At 37.0% G+C, this 27,135-nt stretch overlaps 1 protein-coding gene and 1 non-coding gene across 2 annotated transcripts in view; both read right to left on the bottom strand.

The window, feature by feature from the left end:
- Positions 1-27,135, bottom strand: part of ergic2 (ERGIC and golgi 2) — a 95,588-nt gene that overhangs the window by 22,448 nt on the left and 46,005 nt on the right. The window contains exons 7-11 of the mRNA XM_039761870.1: positions 26,389-26,490; positions 14,231-14,326; positions 6,800-6,855; positions 6,258-6,356; positions 3,248-3,345 (exon numbers count right to left, since the gene is read on the bottom strand). Of these exons, the coding sequence (XP_039617804.1) occupies positions 3,248-3,345; positions 6,258-6,356; positions 6,800-6,855; positions 14,231-14,326; positions 26,389-26,490 (451 nt within the window). The remainder of the gene's footprint in view (positions 1-3,247; positions 3,346-6,257; positions 6,357-6,799; positions 6,856-14,230; positions 14,327-26,388; positions 26,491-27,135) is intronic.
- trnan-guu lies at positions 544-617 on the bottom strand. The gene has a single exon. It is a non-coding gene; the product is annotated as a tRNA-Asn (tRNA).

Here is a 27,135-nt window from a genome sequence, read left to right as displayed (position 1 = left end):
GATCAAAATATACTGTTTTACAGTTTAATAATTAATGGCACAATTTACCCCAAGGTATTCTCTCCAAAGGCACAACTTACCCCGCACCGGGGGCAAGTTGTGCCACGAGACCACATTTTTTCAGACAGCTATATTTCTTAAATAGTATATTTCAGATCGAAAGTGATTGTTCCCAGGGATGCACCACACCCTGAAATATATGTACATGTTTTAGTTGGAAGCGTAAGTGTCATGACCTCGCTTTAAAGTCACTTTAAGTAAAAACTGGCCCAACTCACCCCACTCTCCCCTATATATATTTAGGGGGGATTGAGGGGAGCAGGGCTACCCAGCCATTCCCTAGCTAGGTGCTGACGCTACTTGACCGTCCGGCAGCCGGATAAGGATTGTGAAGACCAGGTAGTGCCGAAAGGAGGCAGCAAGCAAATAAAATCTTTCGCTGCAGAGATTCCTCGCACGAGCAAGCGAGTTAGTTTGCTTGCCTGGTGTTTGAAGCAGGGTGAACGACCCCGTTATTTCCCCGCCTGTAGGCAACATTCAGCACATCCCTGGGTGGGCTCAAACCACCAACCTTTCGGTTAACAGCCGAACGCGGTAACCGATTGCGCCACAGAGATGACAAATGGTGGCAGTCACGGCATCAAGAAAGGGGGTTATGCCGAGCAGTGAAACCCCGAAGCAGAGATTGTCCCCACTTGCGGTTTTATGTGAGGTGAGGGCTGAGGAGAACAGCACACGTTTAGGTGGTAACAATGCCAGAGGCTTTCAGGCCAGAGCAGGGATCTCCGCCCGTGACCGTGGGGTCAGAGATGTACCAAAGAGCGGACAACAGTGCCACAGAGCACTCAGTGATAAAAAGTAGGAAATGCAAGCTGCGGTTTTGGATTGCTCTAGACGGAAACAAAGCAACCGTGTGTTGCAAAGCTGCAGCTCGAAGGCGGCCCCAGCTAAAGACTGCACTCGCATGACGTACGTATATGCGCACAACTCTCAAGTTGTCAAATAAATTAATGAATTAATCTATTAATTAATAAAAAGAAAATCGGAGAAGAATTCACGATCACATTCTTCCTGGATAACGCAGCGCAATCGAATTCGGCACTCCGTCTCTGAGCCAATCAGCATACAGGAACTTAACTATGTGCTCTGATTGGGTAGTTTCTCAACCATCCACCAATAGCGTCCGTTGTATGAAATCAACTGGGCAAACTAACTGAGGAAGCATGTACCAGAAGTAAAAAGACCCATTATCCACAGAAACCCACAAAGCAGCAAAAAATGTGCGTTATATATTTAGATATGCTTACATATAAAAGTGAAGCCGTATGTATGTATGTATGTGTGTATGTGTATATATATATATATATATATATATATATATATATATACACACTTATTGGCATGCAAACATTTGGCACCTTTGCTTAAAATGTCTGTTATTGCGAATAGATAAGTGAGGAGAAGAACTGATGACCAAATGGTATAAAGTTAAAAAAGACAAATTTCTTTAATATTTTAAGCAATATTATTTTATTTCCATCATTCACTGACACAAAATAACGAAAAAGGCATTAAGCAAAAGTCTGGGCATGCGACATGGGCCTGTGTTTCCTAAGACACCCTTTGGCAAGTGTCACAGCTTGTAAACGCTATTTGTAGCCAGTTAATAGTCTTTCAATTCCTAGTTAGGGTATTTTCACCAATTCATCCTTGCAAAAGACTTCTAATTCTGCAAGATTCTCACATGTGCTGCTCTCTTGTCCACAGATTTTCAATGATGTTAGGTCAGGGGACTATGAGGGCCATGGCAAAACCATTAGCCTGCTCCTCTTGAGGTATTCCATTATAGATTTTTGAAATGTGTTTCAAATCATTATCTTGTTGTAGAAACCATCCTCTTTATAACTTCAACTTTTTTACAAAATGGTGCGATTTTTCCCTCTAGAATTTGGTGATATTTCTATGAATTATTCGTCCCGCTACCAATGATATGCTCCCTGTGCTGACTGCAGAATACGCCAAAGCATGATCAATCCACCCCCATGCTTAATAGTTGGAGAGGTGTTCTTTTCACCAGGCATACCTTTGTACATTGCAGCCATAACGTTCTATTTTGACTTCATCAGTCCACAGGACTTGCTTCCAAAATGCATCAGGCTTGTTTATAGATGTTCATTTGCAAACTCCAGACGCTGAATTTTGCAGCTGGGATGCAGGAAAGGTTTTCTTCTGTTGACTCTACCATGAAGGTCATATTTGTTCAGGTGTCAGGGGGGCTTGGGAGTTTATTTGTCTTTCTACCAAACGAGGAGCAGTTCTTTCAGAAAGTTTTCTTGGTCTTCCAAACCTCAACATGTCTTCCACCGTTCTTATTAACTGTCATTTCTTAATAACGTTACGAACTAAGAAAACAGCTACCTGAAAACGCTTTGCTATCTTGTTGTAGCCTCCTGCTACTTTGTGAGCATCAATTATTTTATTTTCAGAGTGCTTGGCAGCTGCTTAGAGAAGCCCATGGCTGCTGATTGTTTGGACAAGGTTTGAGGAGCCTGAGAATTTATACAGCTTTGTAAGTTACATCACCTGGAGTTTCCTAAAGATGAATGTGAACAAGCCATACTCCTAATGGGCTAATGAAGGTCTGAGACTTCAGTAAAAGTTATTTGAGACCTCAAATATCTGGAGTGGCCAAACTTTTGCATGTACAAAACAAAAGCAATACACAAATCTTGCATACAATTCTGTAAAGAAATGTGCCATCTTTAATGTTATGCCTTTTGGTGATCTGTTCATCTTTTGCTCACTTAACTATTCACAGTAACTATATATAGTATACTCCAAAAGTACTGGAACAGCAAGGCCAATTTGTTTTTACTGTGCATTGAAGACATATCTGTGCGAGATTAAAAGATGAATATGAGAAGAGAGAGAGATCAGAGTTACAGCTTTTATTCTCTGGTATTTACATCTAGATATATTAAATGACGCAGAAAAACACAGAACATAGCACATTTTGTATCAGAACACCAAGGGTTGGCTCCTGCCTTGTGAAAAGTGAGGCTTAGATAGGATTTGGCATACTATTTTCCTGATACTCAGGAAATTAATGGATCACTGGTCAATCGGTACATCACTAACAGGAGAGCCAGCAAGTAACCACCATCAGTGTATTAGTGAATACCAGATGCTTTACCTAGAACAGTAAACTGTAGCCATACATACATACAAAACTCAGACCTCATTTTACCTGTTCTGTCACTGAATACTGGTGAGTGTCAGCTGAGATTTGAGAAGTGTGAAGTTTTGTTGGCACAATTGTAATAAAGTACTGGAACATCTGGTTATCTGTAATAGTTATTATAAAAAAAAAACAAAAAAAAAACATTGACACATTAGCAGAAGTGGAAAACACATAAAAATATCAGACTTGCATTTTTAAAGAGATCCCAAGGAATAAACCATCAATAACTACACCTTTTAACTAGAAAGTACCTGAAAACAGATTGGAACACTTTCTCTAGCCCAGTGACAGCCTACAAATAATACAAAAAATGGCTATGTAGAAGAAGTGGAACGAAGTTTATCTTCTACGCAGGACTCTATTGGGTTAGCTTTACAAATTTCATTTAGTTGCTGATTATTTTATTTGTGACTTACAAAGGAAATGTTTGCACTACAACAATTCCCATACTTCTGCAGCCGGAGTAACTGTCAGTTACTCAGAGTAACACAGTAAGAAAGACGTGGGGTTTCAACCAAAAGCCTTACCACTTTACAGTTTAGCCACTAAAGTTCTAAGCAGCCGGCACAGCATGTGTTGCAGTGTTACACATTTAGGAATTAATGCTGCCATTTAAGATCAGGCATAGCTCTTTAAAAATAGGATGACACAGACCGAAAAGCCTGCTTCTCCTGTTAAGGGATAGATCATTATCCATCAGCTCTCTCTAAATTATGTGCTACAAGACTGCAACAGCAGCATGAAATACTTTAGTTTTCCTTAGCAATATTAATATCTGCAATATTAATTTTAAACAAAAATAACATGCCAAAACCCAAGTAGAAATACATAGCAAACCTGTAAAACATATTGTGAAAGCATGTGACACCAAACTGAAAATGATAAACTTGTTTTTTAAAGCCAGCTGATTATATAAAATGACACTGAAATCCTAAAAACCCTCCAAACACCATGTCATAATTGTTTTTATTTTTACCCAAAGTGATTAACTACATTATGACACATTATAATTATTGTTTGAGATGTTAAGACTGACTTTCAATGAAACAACCACCTAAATATTGATGTATAAGAAATATCTTAGTGCTCAAAAAATTTGGAAACACCCAGAAGTTTTCATGTTTTTGACAGAAATTGATTTTTATTTCAAAATCACACTGGCATTTGGTGTGTACTATTTAAGCAGCCAACTGAGGAACTGTATAAGGCATCTTTTTCTCAAACTACAGACTCTGATGTACTTACCCTTTTCTGCCGTTGTCCATCTGAATCTTTCACATCTTTTTCTATCCTAGTTAGATCCAGTTTGCACTCATTACTCTAAACAGTAGTGGAAACCTTTGTATGAAAACTTTATAGCTTCTTGGCAATCCATTGCATGGAATTACCTTTTGCAAAACAACAATTGAACAAGGTGTTTCTTGAGAAAGCTGTTGACTCACTCTCTCAGCAACAAAAATACTGTTTCTCATTTAGTTAAAGAGTTGGGGCACTAGGTACCTACTAAGAAAGGACATTTTGATAAATCAAAATTTATGGGTAACCCCCTCCGCATAGAAAAACTAAATTTCCTAAAATCTAAAAAATGCTTTGATTTGACAGAAATGTAGTGATGTTACTGGACAAAAATATATATTTTTTTTTTTTATTTGTCCACATCTGTCAGCAATAATACTGTACTGAGAACACTATGCTACCATGCCAGACAGTGCTGACAGAAGGCCTAACACAAAGAGTAGAAGCCAGTCAGGACAGTTTGCAGCATGTGAGCACGTACAAATGAAGGTCTCCAGCTGAAACTATATAAGACAAACAGTACTACCGACCAATAGGGAAGAATGATGACTGAAAAAGGGGAGGTGTCTTAAACAGGAAAAACACATGGCACTGACATCACAAGTTTACAGAAATGTGGGGTAAACAGTCAGGAGTTAAAAAAAAAAACAAAAAAAAAAAAACAACTAAGTTTTACAGAAGCTTCCGTAATAATAAATAAGTCATTTCAAGCAGCAACAGTCTTTTACAACATTAGTAATGTTTTGGCTGTATTTTTAAGGCAATTTAACATTATCTTGGTTAAAAAAAAAAGTATCAATTTCAATCAAAAACATGAACATTTCTGGGTGATTTAAAAATCTGAACACTGCTATATGTTCAACCAGTTCTAGGAGATTAGCAAGATTTAAAAATACATAACTGAAATATTCTTATATCCATTTTTCAGTTTTATATTTAGAATTTGAAGTAGACAGCAATAACCAATTATCTGACTAGAAATTCCAGCTATTTTTTTGTTTTTTTCTTATACAAAACTTTAACTATTCGACTATTTATAAACAATATAATTTTAATGATTCAAACCCTGCAAACTGTAACAGATGTCACTGCTGAATCAGTACTTTAAAATTAGCAGTATAGTATTTTCATTCTAGAACTTCCAGCCACAACAGACTGACTATGCATTTCAAAGTTAATGGAAAAACAAAGTGTTCAAAACTTTAAAATGACAACAGAGTAATTTCAGACACATTTACTTTATGCTTTGAAGGAAACGTTGTTGAGTCTTCAACTTAAAAGAATACTCCACTAAAAAATTGATTTCTTTATATGTTAGTTTGCCATGTTTTCTGCAGCGACGACCAAGAAAAAAATGTAATCTCATGTTTTCCTGGAGAACAAAGACTCAGTATTATGTGAATCCATTTCCTGTTTATGATGTTCAAGTATTTAGAAACAAAATCTAAGGTTTGGACATGTGCAAAGGAGAGATGCTGGGTATATTGGGAGAAGGATGCTAAGTACGCTGGTCACAATTAGCTTGCATCATATGATAAACTTTTTAAAAATCTTTGTTCTCCATTAAAACATGAGATTAAAGATTCTTCTCAGTCATCATTACAAAACATATAAAAACAATGACATAAAAATCTATGTTTTTGTCTTATTTATGAAAAATCATGAATGGTTTGACCTTAATTGTACATGTATTGCTAAGACTTCCAACAAAAATACATACGTTTTCGGGAAATTTTTTCTGTTCCATCCAAAGGGTTGATTATTCCCGGAACAATTTCTCCAAAGGATAAATGGTCAATTCTGTGTGAAAAGTTGTATGCTATTAAGAAAAACAAAGTAAACTTTAACAACAGACTTAATTTTTTGGATAAAATGTTCCAAGGACTTTAAACAAAAAAGTTCTCAATAATGAAATGCAAAGAATCATGAATTAGAAAAATATATTCAGACTAAACTCTGCTTTGAATGGCATAATGAAAATGGTGTGTTTAAGCAGTCCACACATCCAGAGCTGAAGCAGGACTTGGTTGGTTATGTTTCACATTATTTGGGTTGCAAGACAAATAATGAATCAAATACTCCATCTAGAGGCCAAACAATGAAATTTCCCTTAATTCTACAAGTAGTGTTACTACTGAGAATAAAGTATACAACACGCTAACTAAATGGCTGTATAGTTTGTGTGTACTATCCTTAAATCACATTACAATACATACTTTAATTCTGAACCAATTAAAGTAGAGAAACAAAAAAAAAACTTACTGTCATGGCTAACAAGTGCTGCCAAGTGTGCATGGCCTCTAGGGTGAGGTATAGCCCTGAAAGAAAAAGGAGGGTTAGAGTAGTGTAGAGATATTTATGTTGGTAAAAATATGTACATTATGTGAAAGACATCTGCTAAAATTTCACAGTTGTAACTGCAAAAAGAAGAAAAAAAGTAGCTAACATGGTAGTCACCTAGAAATGTCATGGACATTCACTAAAGAACCCTCAAGAGCCTAGTCTCAGCATTGTATCATTATTGGAAAAATACAAACCAAAGCAGTCATATTAGTGTTATTCTTGAAGTAGAAGCTATACTCTATGTAACAGTTTCTTTAACAAGCATATGTTTCCTAGCTTCTTATAGTTACAGTGTGGGGAGCAGGAAAAAAGTATAAAGGTATCAAAAGACTGCACTGCACATATCAAAAACAATGACATCTCATATATTATTTATTTTAAATGTTATTTTTATGGCAAAAATTAAATAGGTCATTTTGTCTGTTTTAAATGGTTTCATTCTCTGTTTTCATGTAAGCTAAAAACTCATGTAGTCATTTTTTTTAAATCTTTATGTAAAATTCTTTCATGTCAAAGATGAAATGAGTGAAGCTGTGCAGCTTGGGTAAAATGACAGTGACTATAAAACATGCACATACTAGAAGGGTAAACTGCATAAGTAAGTAATAAATGCATCAAAAAAACAAGCAGAAACTCATGGGCAACACCTGAAATAGAAACAGATAAACCGGCAAAAAAATAAGGAGCAGGACATTCTGGTTGCAATAGAGATTCATCCATTTTTGTTATAAAGACACACAGACAAAGTGATGAAAATATACTGCTCACAAAAATTAAAGGAACACTTTTTTTATTGGGCCTGGCATGAAATCAATTAAACCTGTCTGATAATTTTTTGGTTGGTTAAGCAGCTGAGGTCATTGTTAATCACTTTCAGCTGTATTGGTGTTCATGGACTTAACGACAGGTGCACTAAAGTGGCAACAATTAGAAAACCCTCAAAACAGGACTGGTTTTACATGTGGAGGTCATTTCAAGTTTCTCCCTCTTGATCTTTTTTGGCTGGTTTTCTACTCGTGCTAGTTTTGGCTTGAGTAATTATCTCTACTGGCAGTATGAGGCGATTCCTTAACCCTACAGAAATTGCACAGGTTGTCCAACTTCTCCAGGATGGCACATCCACACGTGCTGCAGCAAGAAGGTTTAATGTGTCTCCCAGCACAATCTCCAGAACATGGAGGAGATTTCAGGAGACTGGCTGTTATTCTCGGAGAGCTGGACAGGGCCGTAGAAGGTCCTCAACCCATCAGCAGGACCGATACCTGCTCCTTTGTGCAAGGCGGAACAGGCTGAGCACTGCTCGTGCCCTACAGAATGACCTCCAGAGGGCCACTGGTGTGAATGTCTCTACCCAAACAATCAGGAACAGACTTCATGAAGATGGCCTGAGGGCCCGACGTCCTGTAGTGGGCCCTGTGTTCACTGTCCAGCACCGTGGAGCTCGACTGGCATTTGCTCAAGAACACCAGAATTGGCAAGTCCGCCACTGGCCCTGTACTTTTACAGACGAGCAGGTTCACCCTGAGCAGCTGTGATAGACGTGAAAGAGTCTGGAGAAGACAAGGAGAATGATATGCTGCCTGCAACGTCGTTCAACATGACAGGTTTGGTGGTGGGTCAGTGATGGTCTGGGGAGGCATATCCATGGAGGGACGCACAGACATCTACTGCGTAGGAAATGGTGCTCTGACTGCCATAAGGTATCGAGATGAAATCCTTGAACCCATTGTCAGACCCTACGCTGGTGCAGTAGGTCCTGGTTTCCTCCTAATGCACGACAATGCCCAGCCTCATGTGGCAAGAGTATGCAGGCAGTACCTGGAGGATGAAGGAATTGAAACAATTGAATGGCCTTCACGATCCCCTGACTTAAACCCAATAGAACATCTGTGGGACATTATGTTTCGGTCCATTAGGCGCCGCCAGGTTGCTCCTAAGACTGTACAACAGCTCAGGGATGCCCTCATACAGATCTGGGAGGAAATGCCACAAGACACCATCCGTCGTCTCATTAGGAGCATGCCCCGACGTTGTCAAGCATGCATACAAGCTCGTGGGGCCACACAACATACTGAAAAGCATTTTGAGTAGCAGAAATTAAGTTTTTGAAAAAATGGACTAGCCTGCCACATCTTCATTTCACTCTGATTTTAGGGTGTCTACACAATTGAGCCCTCTGTAGGCAGAAAACTTTTATTTCCATTAAAAGACTTGGCATCCTTTTGTTCTTAAGACATTGCCCTGTCGTTATTTGTATAGATATCCAACTTCATATTGAGATCTGATGTATCTAATGTGTTTCTTTAAAGTGTTCCTTTAATTTTTGTGAGCAGTGTATTAGGCAAGTGGTAGCAATGAGACTTCTTTTAAAATGTTATTCTATAGATAAGGTAAAAATACAAAAGTCTGAAAACAAGAACAGAGTAGGAGAGCGAGTTTAAAAAGTGAAAGGCCTGAAATCTAATGCACAAGCCAATACCTATATAATAAGTTAATAAACTTCATTACTTTGCAGAATTTGTGGTTTTGTAAAATTATATATAGAAGTTAAAAAAAAACACACCGGTAATTCTTGTAGTGAACTTTGGTCTAGCCAGATAGTGGGGTTTCTCTGCCCACCCCACTAAATGTTTGGTTCTGTGTTTACAAAGCAGTCCAAAGAGAGGATGACAGCAAAGTGCTACATCAGAAGCTGACCTTAGTGTTGAAACTCTAACTTTAAAGTGTACTTAAGACTGAAGCCAAGAAGCACTTTGTTATGCAGAGAGTTGTGGAACATCTGAAACAAATTACAGAGTCATGTAGCTGAAGCAAAAACCTTGATCTGGATGAGTTATTGAAACATCTTGGTTATTAGTTAAACAAACAAGCTTTATGGACTCTATAATCTCTTCTCATGTGTACAGATTAGTGTGCATAAGGAAGTCATTGCAAAGAAGCTACAATGCATGAAGCAAATGATTTACCAAGCACTAGAACAACGCAATCTAAGGATTCCATCAGACATTACCAAATAGTTGGCTTAATTTGTGTCAAGTGATAATTGCCATAGGTCGATTCAAACATAAATCCACACTTGATACTTAGTAGTTCACCCTAATCTGGATCAGTTCACACAACACTATACATGTAGCTGAAGGCTTACACTGATACTACCTGAAATAAAATACAGGTAAAATTTCAGGTACAGCTGGCATTTGTCTAGTGGAGTCTCCAACTTTTGAAAACTTTTACTCTCCAATGCTAAGGCATTTTATCTCCCACAGAGCACTCATTCCCCTTTCACTGTTTGCATATTAGAGGCAACAAACATAGCGCAGACAGCAAGCATGATTATTACTTATTGCCTTCACCAAAATTAAATCTGAAAATAAATTAATACATTTACTGTACAGATTTGACCTTTCATCTAGTCACTTGCACAAAGGGAGTTTTCTTAATAAATGCGGTTTAGTGGCTTGTTTCTGTTCCTAATACTTTCCTGACCACTGCCATGTTAACAAGAACAGTCTAAACACGGTCAGAGGAGAAGGGAACAAGACTGGTCATCACAGACATAACCAATACAAGTCAGGAACAAGAATCTTTATCGACATACATAAAGCGCCTTGGTGTTTATTTTTCCCCCCAAACATTTACCTTCTGGTAGGTTATATCAGAAAGAATAGAAAATTGAACTTTTCATAGTAACTTTCTCACACACATATACCAACATATATTATATAGGTGTTACTTTAGAGCCTTCTAATCTAATTTATTAAGCATAAATAAATTCAGACCTCATTTCTATCTTCCTGAAATTGTCTTTGTATCAAAGATTAACTTGGAAAGGATTAGGAAAATGCAATTTTCATATCCTGAAAATAAAAGAAAAATCACCATTGCAAATTGAACGTTTTGTGTACTCTTGGCTTCCCACATCAGTCCCAAAGCAAAGATGATTTAAGCTTTGCTGCCACAGAGTTAAGGAATCTATATGCACTCACAATCATACAGTACAGTGTAGACCTACTAACATGGATGGGTCAAGATACAAAGCTCAAAAACATTTAATAAACAAAATTAACAATGCATATTTGAGCTAAATTAATGTATAAACATTTAACTCTTCAACTGCAGATAGGGAAAGCAAAATGAAAGAGCTAAAGCTGAATCCGCAGCCTGTAGTAGTACATGTTAATCCTTCATGTACCACAGACTCAAAAACCCAATCTTCAGGGACAATGCCTATCCCAAAGCTACACATCTGAACTGCAGCAAATTCATTTACCTATTCACCTTGGAGGGCTGCTTTATATATGAGTAACAGCATGCACCTACTGGTAACATGGACAGGTAAGTATTTAAAAGCACAGTCCAAAAGTAAGAAACACTTTGTGATCTCAAATGTTGACTACTTACATTTTTTTTCAAAATAAAGATAAACTACTACATTTAAACATGCATGTTGATGTATCTTATTTTCTTCTGCAAACACACAAATTACCTGTACATTTATATGTATAAACATTCCTACGTTAGTAGGATTATATCATCAGACTTGGAGACGGCCCCAGTCATATCACTTGTCGATGTGGAAAGTGATGATAGAGTTGTGATTTGAACTACCACAAGATGTACCATAATTTACACATCACCATATTTTAACAAAGCACAACAGGTTAGCTGGGAGCACTATACAAATTTAATTTAGATTCTTCAATGGGTGTGTTGTAATCTTTACAACTTAACTGAATGAAAGTCTACTGTCAGTAAGTTTTGTTGAATACTTTGGTTTTGTATACTACTCCATTTAATTGTTAAAATGCTGGAATATCATATTCTTACAAGCACAATTCTGATTTATTACTTATAATACTTTCTATAATTCAATGGGGCTGATGTACAGTTTAATCACCTATAATTACAGGAATCCATTTTGTCATGTTTTCAGGTGTCAATTTATCTGGAAATATGGTTAATAAAGAATTATGTACAACTTGTGCAATTACTTTTAATAATGCTAGTAAAATCCCACACTGAGGGCATAAAGCACATTTGGATAACTTATCTATTTTGAAATGTTTAAACTCATTATTGTTTTTATTTCATATTGAGGTGATCTATTTATTTTCTCTTTTAGAAGAAGGCTTTGATTAAATAGTTGGCTCACTTAGTTGATTCACAGTTTTTTTATTTTAATTTTGCTTGGGATTCTCTAAACTTTATATATATTAAAAAAAAGCAGTAAAACATTTTTAGGAGAAATAAAATAGGATTAATAACAAAAACGTTACAGTTACAAGGTTTATGTTTTCCCATTCAGTATTTTGCCATGAATTCCATTTCACTTTCCTCTCCTTTATTTACAAGAGAGGCTCCGCAATCGATATTTGTTAAAATCCCCCAAGATCACCACATCATCTTTATCATGTAAATGCATTATTTGGTTAAACAATATACTGTTACCTGAAATAAAACAATTTAGTGCTCTACAGTAAATTCCAGTCACTAAATGTCTTCCTTACTAACTTAACTCAGCTGAGACATATAATCTCTCCAAAATGTCCTGGGGTCTGCCTCGAGGTCCCTACCCAGTTGGGCATGTCCATAACACCTCCACAGTGAGTCGTCCAGGAGGTTTTCTAATAAGAAACTGGAACCACCTCAGCTGGCAGCAGCTCTACTTTGAGCTCCACCTGAATGTCTGTGCTTCTCACCCTCTCTCTAAGGCAGAGCCCAGACACCCTGCAAAGGAAGCACATTTCTGCAACTTGCATCTGAGACTTAGCTCTTTCAGTCACTACCTAAACCTTGTGACCAAAAGTGAAGACAGTGACGCAGACTGACCAGTAACCTGAGAGCTTTGCTTTTTGACTAAGCTCTCCCCTTACCACACCTGACCTGAATGACATGAATGTAGATGCTGCTCGAATTTATCTGACAATCTCCCACTTAATTCTTTTCTCACTTGCTAGCAAGACCCTGAAATACTTAAACTCCTCCACTTAAGTCAGCTTTCATCCTCAACCTGGAGAGGGAATGCCACCCTTTTCTGGCTGAAAACCGCGACTTGAAACTAAACTCGATACCCTCCACTACTTGTCTGCACCTAGAAATTCTGTCCATAAAAGTTATGAACAGAATTGGTGACAGAAGGTAGCCCTAACAATAAGTATGTCTTGTTCCCAGCAATGTGAACCAAGCCTCTGTTCCAGTTGTACAGGAACTGAAAACCAGCAGCAGGCTTGACACACCATACTTCATAAAGCACCCCCATAGGATACCTTGATGAACACGGTCATATGCCTTTGTCGAATCCACAAAACACACAGACTGGTTGGCCAAAATCCCATGAAATCTCCAGATTCCTTCTAAGGGTAGAACCTAGATCAGTGTTGAGCAACCAAGATGAAATCATCCCAAAACTGAGGTTCAAACAATAGATGAATCCCCTTTTGCAGAACCCTGGCATATTCCTTCCAAAGGAAGCTTGGGAGTGTGACCCCCTTAAAGCTGGAACACACCTTCCAGTGACCTTTTTTAAAGATGGGGACCACAAACACAGTTTGCCAATCCAGTGGCACAGTCCCCGACTTCCATGCAGTGATGAGTGTCAGCCATGACAGTCCAACAACATTTAGATGCATACAGATCAGAAACACAATAAGCACAAAGAATGGAACACAACTCTCTACATTCGCAATTAGTCTGTTTTTAAATGTTTACGTATTCACCAATCTACATTACAAAGCCAAGCTTCTATTTTCAGAAGTATATGGCTCTGAAGAGAGTTTTCAAAAGTCTGCATTTTGCAGGTGTTAAGAACACTGGAGTAGTGGAAACAAAAGGTGAAAATGTCTGAATTTGTACATGAAAACATGGTAGTGTCGAAGTAGCCTAAACTAATCTCATACTGACAGTAATTAAGCAGCAGCACTTAAATGCAAATTGGGACAGCAACTGAAACTGGAGGTTATTGCTAACTGTATTTAGTATGCTTATTAATAATATAATAATTCTTTGCATTTTATATAGTGCTTTTCTCATTACTCAAAGCACTCAGCAATTGCAGGTTAAGGGCCTTGCTCAAGGGCCAAACAGAGCAGAGTCCCTATTGGCATTTACAGGATTCAAATAGGTAAGAAGTTTTTTACTTTATTACAAAAGAATGCTAATTATTCAAAGAAATAGTAAAGAATAAAAATAAAGGATATCCAGTACCAAGTTGGTACATGATTAAAGTAAAGAAGAGCAAAATCACACTGTGGTATAGATTTAGAACAGAAAGTCATTATAGAAAATAAACTCCAGCATATTTTCAATCACCTGGTTACAACTTTCTTCTTTGGTAACAAAACCACTACTTACTTGCCTACTGTAATATGAAAATTCCCAGCAACTTTGTTCACATACAGATGACCATGTATTCTGCAGGCATCTGAAGGCTGTGACGGACTGTCCTCTCTAAAAGGACAAAAATTAAATAGGAGACAGTAATTGATCAACAGTTTGTTACATTAGATAAACCACAGATAAAGCATGCTTTAATAATACTAACAGTAATATTTAAATGGAATTATTCTAAAATAATTAATATCTCTCTATTATAAAAGAAAATCTTGAGACGAGACTTTTTCCAAAGGATTTTTTAAAGTCCCACAAGATGAGACTTTTGCCAAGAGATTTTGTCAAGTCCCACCCTCCTCTCAACCATTTACAACCATGCCCAAGGTCTACTCACCTCTTACTCATGTCAATGCTTTTGTCAGACACAGTTCCTGCGCTCTCGGCTCTTACACATTTTTACGTTTTCCTCACTTTAACTTCCCAATAAAAGATGACTTATTATGTTGAAATCTTATTGATGAATTTCACCCGAAGGGTTATCAACAGAAGAAATGCATACACAAAGTAATCCTAGCACCGAGAAATGATGAAATCAAACGAATTAACATGAAAATAGTCGATCGTTTACACAGCAATGGCATGTAAAATTTTAACAGGCGACGAGAAAGGCAATGTACAGTAGTACATCTTCTGTGAATAGCATTAGACACCAAAGGAGATCTTGATATGCCATTCGTATTAAAACATTTACAGTTTCCCATTACAATAGCTTTTGCTATGACAAATCACAGGGACAAAAGTTGGTTTATTTATTAGAGAGAAAGAAACAATATTCACTCATGGGCAGTTATACGTTGTGTTGTCATGATGTAAGTCCAAACACGGAATCAAAATTTAATGCGATATTGACGAAAAGTTAATTAAAAAAATTGTTTTTAATGAAGTTTTATAGTCAAAGTGCAAGTTTAAAAAGTATCTGCATGTTAATTTCAAAGCCAAACAGAAAGAAAACGTGTAATGCAACGAATACCTCTAAGGCAACATGAAACAATTTTCTTTCAATTTATTACATTTTCCTATTTTTTACTATGGTTAATTACTTGTTGTAATGTAAAATAGTTAGTTCTATTATGCATATGTAACAATTCCCATGAAAATAATCTATTTAAATTGTACATCTGCTTCCCTATATGTGAGCGGCAGATCTGCGAAGTGGCTAACATGTAGCCCTCACCCGGGGGTTGGCGAGTGAAGCGAGGAGGTGGCAGAGCCCCCTAGTCTGTAATACAAAATTAGATCTGGCAGCGCCATGCTGACAGCGTACGCTCAATAAGAAGAAGCCTTTGATTTCAGTCTGTATCAGCCAGTGTAAAGTTTTGCTACCTGTAAAAGACAAATGCTGGTGAATCACATCTTCTTGGTATCTTGTTGTCACTTGAATTTGCTGTTATTCAGTTTTATTCTTGAATAAAAGTGTACTTGTTTTGTTATACCTTTGCGAAAGTGTTTATTTTATATTTCAGTATCCACTTGAATGAGGAGAAATCTGTCTCTGCCTCTCTCACGCATACACACACATTAATACGTGAAAACGTCACTATTTGAAAATGCTATGGCATCTGAACATGATTCGTCATTTGAACATTTTTTTTTCATTTTTGATCTTGCCTGTACTCCGCGTTATGGTGCATGGTACTGAAAATGTAGACAGACTTCTTTTTGGGCGCAAACACCATCAGCATGATACTTTAAGATCTAAACACTAGCACTGCGAATTGCTCACATACTAAAGTGACTTTAGCTGCAGGTGGAAGTCGCATTTTACTTATGGTGTCAAGCAGAGTTGCGTTGTGGTCCAGTACAACAGCCAGTCTATTAGCCAGCGAAAGCAATGTGAAGAAGCTGTCTTCTGTTATGGTTCTGCCTTTGTCCAGTCTGATAGTGGTCACGGGTCATATGAAAAATTTCGGGAACCCCTAAGTACTGGAGTGTTTTCCGAACAAAGATTTTTAGTGAAGCAGTATTTAGTTGTATGAAATTAAATCAAATGTGCAAAAATTTGGGCACCCTTGTAATTTTGCTGATTTGAATGCATGTAACTGCGCAATACTGATTACTTGCAACACCAAATTGGTTGGATTAGCTCGTTAAGCCTTGAACTTCACAGACATAAGTGTCCATTCATGAGAAAAGGAATTTATGGTGGTCAATTACAAGTTGTGCTTCCCTTTGACTCTCCTCTGAAGAGTGACAGGATGGGATCCTAAAAGCAACTCTCAAAAGATCTGAAAACAAATACTGTTGGTTTAGGGGAAGGCTACAAAAAGCTATCTCAGAGGTTTAAACTATCAGTTTCAACTGTAAGGAATGGAATCGGGAAATGGAAGGCCACAGGCACAGTTGCTGTTAAACCCAGGTCTGGCAGGCCAATATACATGAGTGGCATATGTGCAGGATTGTGAGAATGGTTATAGACAACCCACAGATCACCCCCAAAGACCTGCAAGAACATCTTGCTGCAGATGGTGTATCTGGACATTATTCTACTATTTAGCGCAATTTGCACAAAGAACATTTGTATGGCAGGGTGATGAGAAAGAAGTCCTTTCTGCACTCACGCCAAAAACAGAGTAGTTTGTTGTATGCAAATGCTCATTTAGACAAGCCAGATTAATTTTGGAACAAACTGCTTTGGACTGATAAGACAAAAATTGAGTTATTTGGTCATAATAAAAAGCGATTTGCATGGCAGAAGAACACTGCATTCCAAGAAAAACACCCGCTACCTACTGTCAAATTTAGTGGAGGTTCCATCATGCTGTGGGGCTGTGTGGGTAGTTCAGGAACTGGGGCCCTTGTTAAAGTCGAGGGTCAGATGAATTCAACGCAATATCAACAAATTCTTTAGGATAATATTCAAGCATCAGTCACAAAATTGAAGTTACGCAGGGGTTGGATATTCCAACAAGACAATGACCCAAAACACAGTTCGAAATCTACAGAGGCATTCATGCAGAGGGAGAAGTACAATGTTCTGGAATGGCTGTCACAGTCCCCTGACTTGAATATCATTAAAAAACTATGGGATGATTTGAAACAGGCTGTCCATGCTCGACAGCCATCAAACTTAACTGAACTGGAGAGATTTTGTATGGAAGAATAGTCAAAAATACCCCCATCCAGAATCCAGACACTCATCAAAGGCTATAGGAGGCGTCTAGAGGCTGATATATTTGCAAAAGGAGGCTCGACTAAGTATTGATGTAATATTTCTGCTGGGGTACCCGAATTTATGCACCTGTCTAGATTTGTTATGATGCATATTTTCTGTCAATCCAATAAACTGAATGTCACTGCTGAAATACTACTGTTTCCATAAGGCATGTTATATATTAAAAGGAAGTTGCTACTTTGAAAGCTCAGCCAATGATAAACAAAAATCCAAAGAATTAAGAGGGGTTCCCAAACTTTTTCATATAACTGTATCTTTGATTGCCAGTACAACAAATAGTTCTGAGCAGGCATCAACCACAGCTCCAACTGTGGCCATTGCTGCTTTTGTGAAAAGAATGGAGATAAATGCCATCAACTCACAAAGGGAGAGGCAAGTTCACTGTATCATGTGAACATCACTGACAAAATAAAACTGAATAATAAAAAATGTGCTAACTTTTTATAAATAATAATAAATGTTTTATTATAGCAACAACATTTATGTATATAGCACATTTTCATACAAATAATGCAGCTCAAAGTGCTTATAACATTATAGTAAAATAATAGCAGCTCACTACTAAAAAGGCAGCAGGTCTTACCTCTGCACCATCCAAGAATACAATCAACTATCTGTCGATTGACATTTCAGCTTGGATTTTTAACTCATTGACAGCAACGGTTATATATTCTTGAATAAAAGCACACGTTTATTTGAGATTTGGACTAAAGTCTTTGCAGATTATACACTTCACATCATTATTAGTATAACATGGAAAAACTTAGTTTTAGGTATGTGTTCAGGATTTCTTGCCTCATATTTTGTGCCATCCTACACTTACACAGATCTTTGTAGAAACAGAACACACATGAAATTAATGTATTCCAAATAAGGTTGAATATTGGCAGAAAGAAGAGTTGTTACAAATGCAAGAAATTGCTATTGATTTAAATGATAAAACTCAGAGGTGAGATTTTCACATGTATATAACAGCTCACTGGATTACTTTACTACCTAAAGTTTCCCCTTTTGGATTATGAAGGAAGTTGCAGTATTATGATGAAACTCTTATTAACCTCCTTAGAACTAGACCCATGCATCACTCATGCTGTAAAAACAGTTCTTGCAGATTATCTTTCCAGAGTGATCAGCTTTTGAACAGCACACTGCACATATGCAATTGACACAAGCATCACTTTCTAATTCATCAAAATCACTTTTTATTTCACTGCCTGAAGACAGACTCATTCGTCATCACTGCTCATGTCACAGTCAAGAATGTACAACACCTGGGCTGCTGAAAAATGTTTCTTATTAGATGCCATTATGAGGCTAGGGTAAGACATGTCTGCACTGTTGCTCGGTTAACACTCGGGCTTGTCCCTTACGCAAGACACGCTAATATAGTTTCCCAAGCAACGCTCAGCACTAACGCTGTTGGCACTTTTACAGCCTCAGTAAACCTCGTGTTTAACAGTTACGTGAGATGCGTCTATACAGTTGCCCGAGTGACGCTTGGGACTAATACTTTTAGAACTCACACTACTATTGTCCCGACTGTGAAAATGGATTGTGTATTTCACCGTGCTTCAAGATATACCACACAAACGACACATTTTGACAGTATATACAGTATTCACATTTTTTTATTATTTGTATTATACTTTCTACTTCTTCTGACTTTGAACTTTTATTGTTTTGCAAGTTTTACAGTAAAGATATGATATAATAAATATGTAATATGTAGCATATGTAGGCCAAAAAATGCAAAGCTTTTTAAATGTATTTTTTGAGAAAAAAAAGTAATCATAAGGAGGTCAATTATTTATTAATAAGAATGCATCTACAATGTCTTGCTTTTTCACTACAATGACAATTAAGCAAAATTATGACAATAAACAAAAATATTTTTAGCATTTGTAATTATTCTTAGAGGTAGGCAATATGGCTTAAAAATGTTATCACAATTTTTACAATAACAGTATTAATTATAGCAAGAAAAAAAAATGAAATGAAATAGAACAAACCCGTCAAAAAAAAAATCACTAACTTAAAGTCTGGTGGTAATGTTGAGCATGTACATGAGGTTTAAATAAATTCCTTATTAATCACAGTACTTTAAGTGCATGATGACAACATGGCGTTTTTTTTTTTTGTCTGTAAAATTACACATTCTTTTTGGGCATCTTTATGTATAATCAAGTGTTCAATTGTAACATGGCTTCCCTCTGTCCTAATTGCTGTTGGAGTTTTAAAATACAATGTATAACTTTCTTCAAAAATTTTTCAAATACTTTACAATTGAGTAAAGTATGGATATGCTAGAAAAGTGTCTGGTATTAAAACATTAAATGGATAAAAAAATCCACAAGAACAGGCATACTGTCAAACCTTCTGGAAACTAAAAAAGCAATAATAAAACAAAACAGAGATTGAAATGATTTTCATAAAGGATATAAAGCACAATTCAGGAGGAAAGGTTGTACAGAAGATGTAATCTCAAGTGTGCACAGCAATCCAATCACATTTTAACATTACATATTGACAGCAAATAACATGCTGACCTTCGAGCAGAAAACACTTGCATAGTTCATTGCATGTCACTCATGATGGGCAAAAGCACAGCTTCTGATGTTTCTATGATTAAACCTTAGGATCATCCTTGCTTGACTTGTCAAGTCTGGCATATTGCAAATGCTCTACAAGTGCACATTTAACTGGGAGAAACTCAAAGTATTAAATTTAGAGGCAATAATGCATCCTTACCAAGTAAGTGGTTTCAAAAATGCTGCACAAATCTAAACCATGGTATAAATTATATTTCTTAGCACAGAATATATTTGGAACAAAGTTGAGAGATTATGTGAAAGTAAAGCTGTCAGGGCCAGGCTAGTTGCCAAAGCTCAGAGTCCAAAGTATATTGGAAGGAGAAGTCCTTAAAATATTCTTTAAGGCACTAATAATGAACTAATAATGAACTTTGAAATTGTATATTCCATTCACAATAAGGTCAAAAGGATCTTCTGTTTCACTACATCCATTGTGTAATTTTCATAAACTTAAGCAGAAAGCTACCAACTTCAAAAGCATGCCTAATAGTGTGCCCTCACAGGCAGCATACAGAAACTATACATACAACCATTTGCTTTGTGCAATTTATTCCTCAGTCAAGTAAAGACACATATGTTGTTCTATTGTGCAAAGAAATACTTTTGAAAAGTGACTGAAAAATTCATTATCTAAAACATTTTTAAGTACTTTTTGTCAACAACAGAATCATTCCAAAAATGGGTAGTGCTTAAGATCTTTAAGAACTCTTAACAGGAGAGTATAGCAATGCTTTTGATGACATTAGACAGCTATGCCCTCTAAAACATTCTTCTCTTTGGATGAGCTAATGATTTACAATTTAAGAAGCAACTTTAAGGACTTTTTAATGATACACTATGATGGGGAATAGGGTGTATTCAACAAAGAATTGGACTTATTGTCTCACTGTTATTATGAGACAGATTCTATTCATACTTGTTTATATGTACTTCACAGGCTTTCAAATAAGGGGTTGTAAACTCTCGTACATTTGGTAAGCCTGTTGCCAACATAATGTCCGACTATTTGCTCTAACACATCCACTATTCAAACATTTCACACAGACTTGTCAATATTTGTTAAATTAGGTAATATGCATAGTACAAAGAAGATAGCAATATTAAGAAAATTTTCAATTTGACGTTTTCCATTACATTGCGGCATGGAATTTTAGCAAACAAACCAATAAATCTGGAGATGCCCAGTGGAGGGTGAGGGACCAGATGGTCTAGGTCATTCTGACTTTTATGATGCAGAAACTGATTACCATCAGACCTACTATTTGATTTGCTTGTTTCTGTCTTCTGACCATGGCCCTCCAGATGTTTACTTTCTGCTATGGCCATTGTTGGAGTTTATTTTCCTCTCCTCTGTGTCAGCTGGTCAAAAATTCACATTCAGGAATCAAGAAATCCATCTACATCCTAAATCAATTGAAACCGCTACAGACTTTTTTATTTTTAATAACATCAAACTGTTTCTACTAAATAGGTTGCCTAGGTAAAATGTAGATAAATACTACACATATTTATTTTCATAAATATTTAATCGATCTGGTTGTTCTACTGTCAACCTTAATGTATACATGTTTTAAATAGAAAACCTTTTTCTGATAAAAGTGAAATTTTTTTTGCACTTTAGTGGTTACATTTTGCTTAAAAATACCTGGTTGGTTTTGCATTTAGTGTACTTATATTTATTAGAAATGAAGTAATAATTAATGATAATGATCCAAGTAAATGTGGTATATCTTTGTTTTTGTTGATTAATCTGTGAAAAGCATCTTGTGATGCATGTAAATGTATGATAAGGTGCTATATAAAATTATTATTAACACTAGAATTACCAGAGCCTACGAAAAAAACTCGTAGATCTGTCCCACCTTTAAATGCTTCACATCTCCATCACATCTTTTGTTTTCTAAATTTGTGGCTAAGCAGCAAACAGCAAGCAGCCTACTATCACATCCCCCACGGGGCACAGTTTTCTCAGGTCAAGTCTGTTTCCTTGCGTGTCAGTTGCTTGGAGTTGTATAGAGTGAGAAGTCAAGCAAAATGACACCTTTTATAAATACTATATCGTTATTTGGAACACTTGCATTTCATGTGTGTTCTGTGTCTACAACAATCTATGTACAGTAAACACATAGTTAAAACAGAAATGTTTTTCATGTTTTAGTAATAACTGACAAAATGTAGACATGAAGTTTATAATGTGTGAAGTCTGAAGTCCAAATATCAAAGAAACACTTTCACAAAAAGTACAAATATAATAGAACAAGTGCACTTTTATAAAAAAATATAGTGTTCATTTGATCTTTGGCCTTCAGGCTTCACACATTTTATAGTTTATGCCTACATTTTGTAACATTTATTACTAAAATATGAAAAAGTTTCTGTTTTAACAATGTGTTTACACAAATTACTGCAGAAACGGAACACACATGAAATGAGTGTGTTCCAAATATTGATCTATTATTTCAACTCTAAAACTCCACTTCACTCCCAGATAATCAATCAAGGCATGAGCTGGGAGAAGTTCGTGCACGTTCTAAATCGGTGGGGCGATGGAATAGCCGGCTGCTTGCAGCTTGTGTTTATCAGCACATTTAGATGAACAAAAGACGCTGGCGGAGAGGTAAGAACGGTTTTAAGAAGCGATTTAAAGTGGGACGGATCTACGAGTTTTTTCGCAGGCTCTGGTAATTCTAGTGTTAAGCTAAAATACTCTCATGACAAACTCCTTCTTAAACAGTTTGTCCAGAGCAAATGGTCTGACTGGAACATCCTAAAAGACGCCGGTATTTTGTAGTGTCCGAAATATGCACATCGCGGGTCAGATCGCCGCCACTGCTGGGCTGCGAATGAAAAGACAACTGGCAGCATTTGCTCAGGAATAAGCCGCCCTTCTCATGGCCCTGGAAATAGAGGTGTCAGTGTGCCAAATTTACATTAAGTGGAAATAAACTCTGATCACAGCTATATTGCACTGTTTAACTCGAGATCTCTTAATGGCAAAGCATTGGTGCTGTCAGAACTCATCACTGACACCAAACTTGATATACTGTGTCTAACGGAGACTTGGCAAAAACCGAAGGAATTTACGTCTCTCACGAAGGTGATGCCACCTGGTTTCACTTTCCATACAGAACCTTTCAGCTCTAGGCAAGGAGATGGACTAGCAGTAATTATCAAAGCAGACTTAAACATCAAACAAATCCCAACTGACTGTCCACTGTCTTTTGAGTGAGTGGCTCTTAAACTAATAATGAAATCAGGTCCTGTCTCACTCATTGTACTTTATCGTCCCCCAAAATACAATGCATCCTTCTTATCTGATCTGATTGAACTTCTAGCCCACTTAAGCTCTTATTCTCAGAGAATTATCCTTCTCTGGGATTTCAACATCCATATTGACACTACTACATCTAAACTAAGAAATGAGTTCCTATCCTCATTGGACTGTTTTGACTTGACACAACATGTTGATTTTTTCCACCCACTCTGGTGGTCATATATTGGATCTGATCTGCACTTCTGGACTATCTGTTGCCAACATTTACAGCACTGATTTGGGATTCTTTGACCATAAAGCAGTATTTTTCACTGTCTCACTGCCTTTCTCTCCTCTTACCTGTAAATGACAAATTTCTTACAGAAACCTTAAAAATATCTGTCCCTCTATCCTTTCAGGAACTATTTCTGATCTTTTACTGTCCACACCTATTCCATCAACACTAGATAGTGTTCTTGATCACTATAACTCAGCCCTTCATTCAGCATTAGACAACACAGCTCCTTTAAAACATAAGGAGGTTTCCTTTAAACGTTGAGCTCCTTGGTATAATTCAGAATTGCGATCTATGAAAGCAGCTGACTGACGCCTTGAAAGAAAGAATGTCACGCAAGACTGGCCTCACCATGCACATCCAGACTTTCTCTGACCACCAAAGAGCTTACAGAGAAGCACTAACTGCTGCTAAGAACACCCACTATGGCAGAATAATAGAAAGTGGCCACAATAACCCAAGGGTTTTCTTTTCTGTAGTTAATTAACTACTCGAACCCGCATCTGGCCCAACTGCCTCCTCTACTGAAGTCTGTGAAATTCCTCCACTTTTTCCGTAACAAAATTAAAGATCTAACTAATTCAACATAAATACATCATCTATTTATACAAACCAGATTCCAAAAAAGTTGGAACACTATACAAATCGTGAATAAAAACTGAATGCAATGATGTGGAGGTGCCAACTTCTAATATTTTATTCAGAATAGAACATAAATCACGGAACAAAAGTTTAAACTGAGAAAATGTATCATTTTAAGGGGAAAATATGTTGATTCAGAATTTCATGGTGTCAACAAATCCCAAAAAAGTTGGGACAAGGCTATTTTCACCACTGTGTGGCATCTCCCCTTCTTCTTACAACACTCAACAGACGTCTGGGGACCGAGGAGACCAGTTTCTCAAGTTTAGAAATAGGAATGTTCTCCCATTCTTGTCTAATACAGGCCTCTAACTGTTCAATCGTCTTGGGCCTTCTTTGTCGCACCTTCCTCTTTATGATACGCCAAATGTTCTCTATAGGTGAAAGATCTGGACTGCAGACTGGCCATTTCAGTACCCGGATCCTTCTTCTACGCAGCCATGATGTTGTGATTGATGCAGAATGTGGTCTGGCATTATCTTGTTGAAAAATGCAGGGTCTTCCCTGAAAGAGATGACGTCTGGATGGGAGCATATGTTGTTCTAGAACCTGAATATATTTTTCTGCATTGATGGTGCCTTTCCAGACATGCAAGCTGCCCATGCCACACGCACTCATGCAACCCCATACCATCAGAGATGCAGGCTTCTGAACTGAGCGTTGATAACAACTTGGGTTGTCCTTGTCCTCTTTGGTCCGGATGACATGGCGTCCCAGATTTCCAAAAGAACTTGAATCGTGACTCGTCTGACCACAGAACAGTCTTCCATTTTGCCACACTCCATTTTAAATGATCCCTGGCCCAGTGAAAACGCCTGAGCTTGTGGATCTTGCTTAGAAATGGCTTCTTCTTTGCACTGTAGAGTTTCAGCTGGCAACGGTGGATGGCATGGTGGATTGTGTTCACTGACAATGGTTTCTGGAAGTATTCCTGAGCCCATTCTGTGATTTTCTTTACAGTAGCATTCCTGGTTGTGGTGCAGTGTCGTTTAAGGGCCCGGAGATCACGGGCATCCAGTATGGTTTTACGGCCTTGACCCTTACGCACAGAGATTGTTCCAGATTCTCTGAATCTTCGGATGATGTTATGCACAGTTGATGATGATAGATGCAAAGTCTTTGCAATTTTTAGCTGGGTAACACCTTTCTGATATTGCTCCACTATCTTTCTGCGCAACATTGTGGGAATTGGTGATCCTATACCCATCTTGGCTTCTGAGAGACACTGTCACTCTGAGAAGCTCTTTTTATACCCAAACTTGTTGCCAATTGACCTAATTAGTGTTAATTGGTCTTCCAGCTCTTCGTTATGCTCAAATTTATTTTTTCCAGCCTCTTATTGCTACTTGTCCCAACTTTTTTGGGATTTGTTGACACCGTGAAATTTTGAATCAACATATTTTTCCTTTAAAATGATACATTTACTCGGATTAAACGTTTGATCTGTCATCTAAGTTTTATTACAAATAAAATATTGACATTTGCCATCTCCACATCATTGCATTCAGTTTTTATTCACAATTTGTTTAGTGTCCCAACTTTTTTGGAATCCGGTTTGTATCTCTCCCTGTTTTCCCACTCTATCCAGCTCTTCCTGTTCTCACCAGTCACATCTGCTTTTGTTAATAACCTGCTATGTAAAAGGAGGCCGACTAATTGTGTACTGGACCCCATCCCCAGCACACTACTTAAATCCTGCCTTCATGCCATAATCCTGACTGTTACAACAATAATAAACTAATTCCTTGACAATGGCTCTGTGCCGCTCACTTTTAAAATCACTTTAAAATCAGGAAGGCTTTTAGCTCTACTTGACTTCATTACCCTTCTTTCAGTTTACCTCTATTTCAAGATGCTCATGTAACCTGTATGTGTGTGCTAGACCATCAATTACTGTATGTTGTCTGTTAGGCTCTCTCTGAATTTACTGTCTTAACCTTCTTTATTTATTTATCTGGCTTAGTACAATGCAATATACTGTATACCCTGCCGTTCTTTCTTATATTCTGTAGGTGCCTTGAGCATGGGAAAGGTGCTACATAAACAAATGTATTATTATTATTACTACAATAAGAGCAGGGGCTTATTGTCTAAAATCTGGACAATAAACCAGTCTTATTATAGGCAAGTTTGTTGAAATTTTATTTTTTATAATTTTAGTCTTACCTAGGTGGCAAAGCTGTTGACAATCCCATAAAGGCTGTTTTGAATAAGACATCCTGGAGAGAGTGTTCTTCTTGTAATTTGCTTTGAATGAGATGAAGAGTTCTAAAAAATGAAAAGCAACTTTTTGAAAATCATGCTTTGGACAACTTACATTTTATAACAAGTGTGGCTAACCTTTAGAATAACAAAGCCGTCCAGTATTAAAATATTAAATGGATAAAGTTTTCTTTGTTAATGATCAGGTCCACATGCCTTTGTCACTCAGAACTATACAAAAGGTGGGGTAAAGTGTATATTATCATTCCTGCCAACTACAGATTCCAAATTTGATTTTAAAAGTAAGTATATATTTGATTATATTTAAGTAGAAGTTAAAACTTCTGGGTGATATGTGCACATTTTACCATGTGTGTTGCTTTTTTATTATAATATTTTTCTTATTTTGCTCATAGGGCTTATGACTCACAGACAGTTACAGAAAATAAGGGGTTGAAAGCCCCAAACTTGAATTTAATTTCACATTAAAAAAATACAGCCATTTACAAAAATGAGACGGTCTGTGCACAAAAAATGACATAATCAAAGAAAAAGCAAAATGGGACATAGTTGACACTGCCTCCCTATACCTGCAATTCACAAAAGAAAAACAGACAAAAATAGTTTGTCATTGAAACATAGTCATTAATCTGTTCCGTGTTTCCAAGAGCAAACTTGACCCTTAATAGATCACACACTGCTGTGGCTCTG

This window comes from Polypterus senegalus, chromosome 8, assembly GCF_016835505.1.
Source record: "Polypterus senegalus isolate Bchr_013 chromosome 8, ASM1683550v1, whole genome shotgun sequence".
NCBI classification, from domain to species: domain Eukaryota; kingdom Metazoa; phylum Chordata; class Cladistia; order Polypteriformes; family Polypteridae; genus Polypterus; species Polypterus senegalus.
This window is presented reverse-complemented; position numbering and strand designations above follow the sequence as displayed.